At 42.6% G+C, this 9,639-nt stretch overlaps 1 protein-coding gene across 1 annotated transcript; it reads right to left on the reverse strand.

Annotated features, from left to right (window-relative positions):
• Positions 1-5,230: 5,230 nt before the first annotated feature.
• Positions 5,231-9,297, reverse strand: LOC118377425 (zinc finger protein 771-like). Its single transcript, XM_035764330.2, has 2 exons — positions 8,980-9,297; positions 5,231-7,814 (listed from the first exon to the last, which is right to left on the reverse strand). Exons 1-2 carry the CDS (start codon positions 9,143-9,145, stop codon positions 6,598-6,600), a joined length of 1,383 nt encoding a protein of 460 aa, XP_035620223.2. The 5' UTR covers positions 9,146-9,297; the 3' UTR covers positions 5,231-6,597.
• Between the last annotated feature and the right edge of the window lie 342 nt (positions 9,298-9,639).

Below are 9,639 nucleotides of genomic sequence, written 5' to 3' on the forward strand. Positions count from 1 at the left end.
GGAACACTGTTTCAAACCCAGCACCACGTCTATAAAAACTCACCACTGCCATGACTTCTGCAGAATACGCTACGACTCCATTTGTAAACTGAAGGCCCATGTCTGCCTCTGTCACAGTGGGAAACCCAACACCTGCCCTGTTTGTGGAAAGACCTTCAAACTCAAAAGATATCTGTCCAAGCACATGAGGATTCACACAGGAGTGGGAGAGAAACCATTTAGCTGTGGAGACTGTGGGAAAAGCTTCATTCATAAGTGGAACCTAAAGAGCCATATGCTGACTCACACAGGAGAGAAACCATTTAGCTGTGATGACTGCGGGAAAAGCTTCATTCATAAGTGGAACCTAAAGAGCCATATGCTGATTCACACAGGAGAGAAATCATTTAGCTGTGGAGACTGTGGGAAATGCTTCACTCATAAGTGGAACCTAAAGAGCCATATGCTGACTCACACAGGAGAGAAACCATTTAGCTGTGATGACTGTGGGAAATGCTTCACTCATAAGTGGAACCTAAAGAGCCATATGCTGACTCACACAGGAGAGAAACCATTTAGCTGTGATGACTGTGGGAAAAGCTTCATTCATAAGTGGAACCTAAAGAGCCATATGCTGATTCACACAGGAGTGGGAGAGAAACCATTTAGCTGTGGAGACTGTGGGAAATGCTTCACTCATAAGTGGAACCTAAAGAGCCATATGCTGACTCACACAGGAGAGAAATCATTTAGCTGTGGAGACTGTGGGAAATGCTTCACTCATAAGTGGAACCTAAAGAGCCATATGCTGACTCACACAGGAGAGAAACCATTTAGCTGTGATGACTGTGGGAAAAGCTTCACTCATAAGTGGAACCTAAAGAGCCATATGCTGACTCACACAGGAGAGAAACCATTTAGCTGTGATGACTGTGGGAAAAGCTTCATTCATAAGTGGAACCTAAAGAGCCATAAACTGACTCACACAGGAGAGAAACCATTTAGCTGTGGAGACTGTGGGAAATGCTTCATTCATAAGTGGAACCTAAAGAGCCATATGCTGATTCACACAGGAGAGAAACCATTTAGCTGTGATGACTGTGGGAAAAGCTTCACTCAAAAGTCTAACTTACTGACACGTGAAAAACATCCACAAAGGAAGACAAATGTCTAGTCAGAAGATGAAAATAAAAAGTACACGCTCATTGACACAAATAGCTGGAATACGTCAATTAAGTCAGAATAGTCTGATTAACTGATGACTAAATTAGCAGTGCAGATGGCATTATTTTGTTAAGTGCAGAGATGAATTATAGGTAATAAATGTGCAGAGGACTTCTGAAATTCTACAGATTTTTAGCAGAAAGTTCAGCATACCCCAAATCCAGAGGTTGTGAGTTCAAATCCCAGGTGGGGTCATATTGAAAAGTCTACTGAGTCATGTCAAATGTAATCATTGTCATTGCTTACCCTTTTATTTTTTTTACACCATCTTAGCTAAACAGTGTATCACTAACCTTAAAACCCCCATACCATTTCATTACTTGCCTTATAATGGTTTGGGACACCTGGGACTAGGGCTGTTGTGGTGACCGTATTACTGCCACAACGGCGGTCAGGGGTCATGAAGGCAGTCAAATTCCATGTGACCGTTTAGTCACAGTAATTGTTTCAAGATGTGTGCATGATAATGGTCCATTTTAAATCAAAACACATTTCACACATTATTTAGCATATGTAAAGACAATATTAAATCAAGAATAGTCTGATGGGTGACAATATTAGCCTATCACTTGTGAGTTATACATTAGGTAAAGTAATGACGACAATGTTGTCAGACATTCGCACAACAGGACAGAGCAGCACAACAGGACATCAGAGAGAGACATTCACAACAGGACAGAGCAGCACAACATGACATCAGAGAGAGAGACATTCACAACAGAACAGAGCAGCACAACATGACATCAGAGAGAGACATTCACAACAGGACAGAGCAGCACAACATGACATCAGAGAGAGACATTCACAACAGGACAGAGCAGCACAACATGACATCAGAGAGAGACATTCACAACAGGACAGAGCAGCACAACATGACATCAGAGAGAGACATTCACAACAGGACAGAGCAGCACAACATGACATCAGAGAGAGACATTCACAACAGGACAGAGCAGCACAACATGACATCAGAGAGAGACATTCACAACAGAACAGAGCAGCACAACATGACATCAGAGAGAGACATTCACAACAGGACAGAGCAGCACAACATGACATCAGAGAGAGACATTCACAACAGACAGAGCAGCACAACATGACATCAGACATTCACAACACAACATGACATCAGAGAGAGAGACATTCACAACAGGACAGAGCAGCACAACATGACATCAGAGAGAGACATTCACAACAGAACAGAGCAGCACAACATGACATCAGAGAGAGACATTCACAACAGGACAGAGCAGCACAACATGACATCAGAGAGAGACATTCACAACAGAACAGAGCAGCACAACATGACATCAGAGAGAGACATTCACAACAGGACAGAGCAGCACAACATGACATCAGAGAGAGACATTCACAACAGGACAGAGCAGCACAACATGACATCAGAGAGAGACATTCACAACAGAACAGAGCAGCACAACATGACATCAGAGAGAGACATTCACAACAGGACAGAGCAGCACAACATGACATCAGAGAGAGACATTCACAACAGAACAGAGCAGCACAACATGACATCAGAGAGAGACATTCACAACAGGACAGAGCAGCACAACATGACATCAGAGAGAGAGACATTCACAACAGGACAGAGCAGCACAACATGACATCAGAGAGAGACATTCACAACAGGACAGAGCAGCACAACATGACATCAGAGAGAGAGACATTCACAACAGAACAGAGCAGCACAACATGACATCAGAGAGAGACATTCACAACAGGACAGAGCAGCACAACATGACATCAGAGAGAGAGACATTCACAACAGAACAGAGCAGCACAACATGACATCAGAGAGACATCAGACAGAGAGACATTCACAACAGGACAGAGCAGCACAACATGACATCAGAGAGAGACATTCACAACAGGACAGAGCAGCACAACATGACATCAGAGAGAGACATTCACAACAGAACAGAGCAGCACAACATGACATCAGAGAGAGAGCATTCACAACATGACACAGAGCAGCACAACATGACATCAGACAGAGCAGACAACACACATCAGGACAGAGCAGCACAACATGACATCATCAGAGAGAGACATTCACAACAGGACAGAGCAGCACAACATGACATCAGAGAGAGACATTCACAACAGGACAGAGCAGCACAACATGACATCAGAGAGAGACATTCACAACAGGACAGAGCAGCACAACATGACATCAGAGAGAGACATTCACAACAGGACAGAGCAGCACAACATGACATCAGAGAGAGACATTCACAACAGGACAGAGCAGCACAACATGACATCAGAGAGAGACATTCACAACAGAACAGAGCAGCACAACATGACATCAGAGAGAGACATTCACAACAGGACAGAGCAGCACAACATGACATCAGAGAGAGACATTCACAACAGAACAGAGCAGCACAACATGACATCAGAGAGAGAGACATTCACAACAGGACAGAGCAGCACAACATGACATCAGAGAGAGACATTCACAACAGAACAGAGCAGCACAACATGACATCAGAGAGAGACATTCACAACAGGACAGAGCAGCACAACATGACATCAGAGAGAGACATTCACAACAGGACAGAGCAGCACAACATGACATCAGAGAGAGACATTCACAACAGAACAGAGCAGCACAACATGACATCAGAGAGAGACATTCACAACAGGACAGAGCAGCACAACATGACATCAGAGAGAGAGACATTCACAACAGTGCCCCCTCAGTATTCAGTTGTGCCCTTTCCTGTTTCTGTTTAATAGAAACAACGTTATTTTTTTTTAAACCGACGCGTTTCGGCTGCATGGCCTTCGTCAGGGGAGTACTCCTTGTTTCTATTGAACATGCCATACTAATAAAGGCATTTAAATTAATTATATGAAGAGCGTCTTGGTCCTCCTTTCTTTTTGATGACCCTTTTACCAAAATGTACTATTGTGTACCTTAGTAGCGCTTCCCTTCCTCCTCTTTCTACTATTGGCCTATATCGAATCTCCCATTCCTCTTAACATTTAAAAAAAGCTGTTGCTCGGCAACTCACTGCCTTCCTGAAGACATACAATGTATACGAAACGCTTCAGTCTGGTTTTAGACCCCATCATAGCACTGAGACTGCACCCGTGAAGGTGGTAGATGACCTTTTAATGGTGTCAGACCAAGGCTCAAGACATCAGTCAGGAAGTTAAAGCACGGTCGCAAATTGACAATGACCCGAAGCATACTTCCAAAGTTGTGGCAAAATGGCTTAAGGACAACAAAGTCAATTTGTGGGCAGAACTGAAAAAGTGTGTGCGAACAAGGAGGCCTACAAACCTGTTACACCAGCTCTGTCAGGAGGAATGGGCCAAAATTCACCCAACTTATTGTGGGAAGCTTGTGGAAGGCTACCTGAAACGTTTGACCCAAGTTAAACAATTTAAAGGCAATGCTACCCAATACTAATTGAGTGTATGTAAACTTCTGACCCACTGGGAATGAGATGAAATAAATAAAAGCTGAAATAAATCACTCTATTATTCTGACATTTCACATTCTTAAAATGAAGTGGTGATCCTACATGACCTAAGACAGTGCATTTTTACTAGGATTACATGTCAGGAATTGTGAAAAATTGAGTTTGCATGTATTTGTTAAGGTGTATGTAAACTTCAGACTTCAACTGCACCTACACTACGGTCACAAGACGCAGGCCTCCTTATTGTCCCTAGAATTTCTAAGCAAACAGCTGGAGGCAGGGCTTTCTCCTATAGAGCTCCATTTTTATGGAATGGTCTGCCTATCCATGTGAGACGCACTCAGTCTCGACCTTTAAGTCTGGCTGAGAGAGCGAGACACACACACAGGGAAAGAAAGAGTGGGATGAAATATACAATGGACATTCTCACATTCTCACTTCTCATGTTGTTGTAGCCTACTGAAAGGATCCTTGTTAGTGTAATAGATCCACTTCATTGGCCAGCTAGCCGATTTCCTTTTGCTGCAGTAGGATGTGATGCAGACACCTCTTAATCAGAGGGACACTGAGGAGCAAATGTGTTTAGTTTTATTTACTCAACATGCATTAGTCTAGAAGCCTGTATGTATAGAATGAAAATATGTCCTCTTTCTGGGAACATTTAAGCAGATACCTCATCTACACCTCTTTCTATTGTACTAGACTAATGCATAAAGTGAAAGTCCCACTCCTCCACATTGTGGTCAATCTGGACAACACACACCTGTTTATTTGGACTCTCTTGGTGTTGTGAACCTAATCCTGATTTACAGTCACCTCTGACCCCATAGTACACAACATCTTCCCTCATTCCCAAGGTCAGTCATGTCTGGTTCAGTTTAGCATAAGCCTGTTTGGTTGTAATACAATGTGTTTAGTAATGGTTTATGCCCTCATAGGTCTCTGGAAAACAAGATGAAATGACTAACAGGTTTGATATACTGAGATACTGCAGTCACATCTTAAACAGCGCAATCTAGTGGGGAGACATCCTAAACAGTGCCATCTAGTGGTAGGAAAGCAAAAGTGTCACCACTGAGTTCATAATACAGTGGGATCTACAATAATTGATTATCAAATTATCTTTGATAAAGATTAGCAATAATGTATACAATAAATCACTCTAATACTGAGCTATAAGGTATTCTTTTATACAATTCTCCCCCAAAAGGTACTCTTATTGCAATAAAACTGACTCCAAAATGACAATACATGATTTACCATTCATTTCTACTGGGCACAAAACGAAAACAAACTTTTGTACAGTTCATAGAGTCACAGGCTCGATGTCGTATTTCATCTACTTTATTTATTAGAATCGCCAGGGGTGTCAACGTTTACCATCTTTTGAGAGAAAAAATATATTTCTATGAGCATTTGTTTGTATTAATATAAAATAATATACTTTCCCAATTTTTGTAAGCATACAAAATAGCTCAGCATTTGAATGATTTATTTTATACAGTCATGACTGCTCATATTTATCAAGGACGTCAATCAGTTCAGACTCCATTGTATATGCCATTTAGCAGGAGATTTTACATATTACAAACGGGTTAAACGGCCTGTGACACTTTCAGGTATTTTCTTCTAAAAATGTATTTTCCTCTCAAAAGCCTTGGAGAGTGTTGAGACTAGAAACCTCATTCTGTGACCTCTATCTCTCCCTCCAGACAGATGTAAAGAAGCTAGGCCCTCCATGTAGACCAGAGAGTAGCAGAGAGCACTGTGGAGAGAAACAGCAGGTTAAAAAAATAGAATAGATCAGAGACCAGAGGAACTTTAATCCTTAAGCATGGAGAGCAGGTCCCTAGGAGAGGTATCATCGTGTCGTCCTCCACCAACCAATAGATGTGAGTCTATGAGCGTGTACTCAGAGTATTGTCCACATCCTGCCTTTTTATTCTAATTTTGTGACTAAACAGTTCTTTAAGATTTCCTCCTGTTTTCCTCCTTTGTGGATGTTTTTAACATGCGTCAGTAAGTTCGACTTGTGATTGAAACTTTTCCCACAGTCAGCACAGCTAAATGGTTTATCTTCTGTGTGAGTCAGTTCATGCTTCTTTAGGTTCCCCTTCAAATTGAAGCTTTTCCCACAGTCACCACATATAAAAAGTTTCTCTCCTGTGTGAGTCCGTATATGCCTACTTAGGTCCCCTCTCTGATAGAAGCTTTTCCCACAGTCTCCACAGATAAATTGTTTCTCTCCTGTGTGAGTCAGTCTATGCTTCCGTAGGGTCCCCTTCTGACTGAATCTTTTTCCGCAGTCAGCACAGCTAAATGCTTTCTCTCCTGTGTGAATAGGAATATGATCAATAAGGTTCCCCTTGCGATTGAAGCGCTTCCCACAGTCTCCACAACTAAATGATTTCTCCCCTGTGTGAATCCTCATGTGCTTGGACAGATCTGCGTTGAGTTTGAAGGTCTTGCTACAAACAGGGCTGGTGCAGGGTTTCCTACCGCGACAGAGTCGGACATGGGCCTTCAGTTTACAGCTGGAGTTGTAGTGTTTTCTGCAGACGAGGCATTCGCTGGGTCTCTGCATGGCGAGAGTCACATGACTCTTCAGGTCAGCTTTCAGAGCAAACATTTCACCACAGTCACGGCAGTGGTGAGTTTTTCTAGACGTGGTGCTGGGTTTGAAACAGTGTTCCCCCATCGCTGGGTTTGGATCCAATGATGGGCTGCTGTCAAGTCGTACTGGATTTCTGCTTACGGCTGAGCTGTGGCTAGAGGCATTGTTTGTATTATCTGGTGGGTCACAGGGAATGCTGAGGCCCTTAAAGTGGGTCACAGTAACAAAAGGTGTGAGATCCACTTGTTTAGGATCACTCTCGCTGTTCTCCATAGTCTGGGTTTGGGGAAGAGTCAAGGACTGAAGTGGGTCCTCCTGATCACATTCACTTTTCACACAGGAAGGAGTGAATTGGAACTCTAAGATATCAGCCTCCAGCCCTTGAAGCTGCTCTTCCTCCTGACTGGTCCTGAGTTCCTCCTGTTCCTCTTTAATCTGTGGAAGCTCTGGGTTCTCCTGCCCCAGACTGGGGCTCCACTCCTGCTCACAGTGCTGCTGCTCAGGGAGAACCTCCTCCTCAGAGACAGAGAGCTGCAGGGAGTCTGGAGGAAAGGAGAGAGGAGCAGAGGTTCTCTATACAGCTTTTAGACATCAGGGTTGGGGTCAATTAGAAGTTAAAGCTAGAATCCTTAATTGCTACATAACTGTTTTGACTTATAAATGTTTATTGAAGAATATAATGTATAAATGCCTCGTGAGCTTAGTTCAACTGTCATCCCCCATCAGAACACATAGTTAACCATGTTTTTGTGGCTATATTTACATTGTTTACAAACATTGGAGTTAACAAGCTTATATTTTAATGTTGATATCATGGATGTTCAGTCCTTGCATCCATATCTCAGTCTATGAATTTGAGAGTAGTTTCATTTCTCCAGGCTCATCATCACCTTTTACCAAAACAGAGGCAGGGTAACCCGCGTTATTACTGTTTCAATTAAGGGCTCTGGGGAAGTAGATTCGAGTTAACAAAAATTCCAATTAAATAATTGATCAACTAGAATCCACTTCAATTACTTCTCAATAAACGTTAGATAATAAGCTATTTATTTCTAATGTAAAAAATAATACAAGTTCATTTATAAAGTGGAATGATTTACTGGTTTTAATGAGAATGTGTTTTAGCAATGGTATTAGAAAAAGATAGTTAGGTAGGAAGATATGTAGAAACGGATTCTCCAATAGAAATCCCAGATCACGCCTGTAGGGCAATGTCATTACGACGTTAGCTAGCTAATCTAATTCGCAGAAACACTTCATCGGGTTCAAGCGAACTGAGCACACCCCAGGTGAGAATGTCAACATTCGTCTCCCGCAGAACTGCGCATATGCAAGCCATCAACTATTAGATATAAACTAGTTTTTGACGAAAATCAAAAACGTGTCAGTTTGTCACTTTCATAGGTTGTGGTAATGACATGTTCACCTACTTAAAACATTCGTTTGAATCTAGGTTGTGATTTTAGAAATCGAGAAAATGAACAACTAAGGAGGATTATTTCACTTCTCTCATTGACTTCTCAAACCCCGGTCTGGTCTGCCGAGTCTTGCCTCGCAAGCGTTCCCGGAAGTCTGACGATGTTGGGCCTCGGGGTTTAGAAACTGTGGTAACAGTTAATAAGGCATATTGAAATGATGATCACTGAACCCCTAAACAGTTTATTTATTGAGCAGATCTGCTAGCTATCAGTAGATCTACATTCGAACCTATTCTGCATCGTTTTATCTCCGGTGTGACCCGCAGCAGTCTCCGTAGCCGATCATTCTCCTCCTGGTAGTCCGCTACCGTTTCTTCAACTGCCCCGAAAATCTCCACAGCTGCCGCTGTTAAACGCTCATTTACAAACACACGAAACAATTGTAGTTTAGACATGTTTCTGTCGACGGAGAGTTGGGTATTCAGCTAGTACGGCTTCGTCCACGAGGAAAGAATGGTGGGCAAGAACAAAACAAACCCGCTTGAAGTTTTACTTCCGCGTTGGCTTTTCGTTTTTGTCAGCTGGTGGCGAGCCCAAATAAACGCCACAGCATCACCTTGTGGATGAGTTTTTTACTACACGCTACAGACCAATGATAATGGCAATCAGTGGAGGCTGGTGGGAGGAGCTACAGGAGGACGGATTGTAACGGTATCAAACACATCCGTTCCATTTATTCCATTCCAGCCATTACAATCACCCAATCAATCAATCTCCTATGTAATATACAATCAATCTCCTATCTCCCATCTCCTCGCCTTTCGTTCCAGTTATCTGCTGCCTGTGACTGGAACGAATTGCAAAAATCGCTGATGTTGGAGACTTTTATCTCCCTCACCAACTTCAAACATCTGCTATCTGAGCAGCTAACCCGATCGCTGCAGCTGTA

This window comes from Oncorhynchus keta, unplaced genomic scaffold (assembly GCF_023373465.1).
Source record: "Oncorhynchus keta strain PuntledgeMale-10-30-2019 unplaced genomic scaffold, Oket_V2 Un_contig_21049_pilon_pilon, whole genome shotgun sequence".
NCBI classification, from domain to species: domain Eukaryota; kingdom Metazoa; phylum Chordata; class Actinopteri; order Salmoniformes; family Salmonidae; genus Oncorhynchus; species Oncorhynchus keta.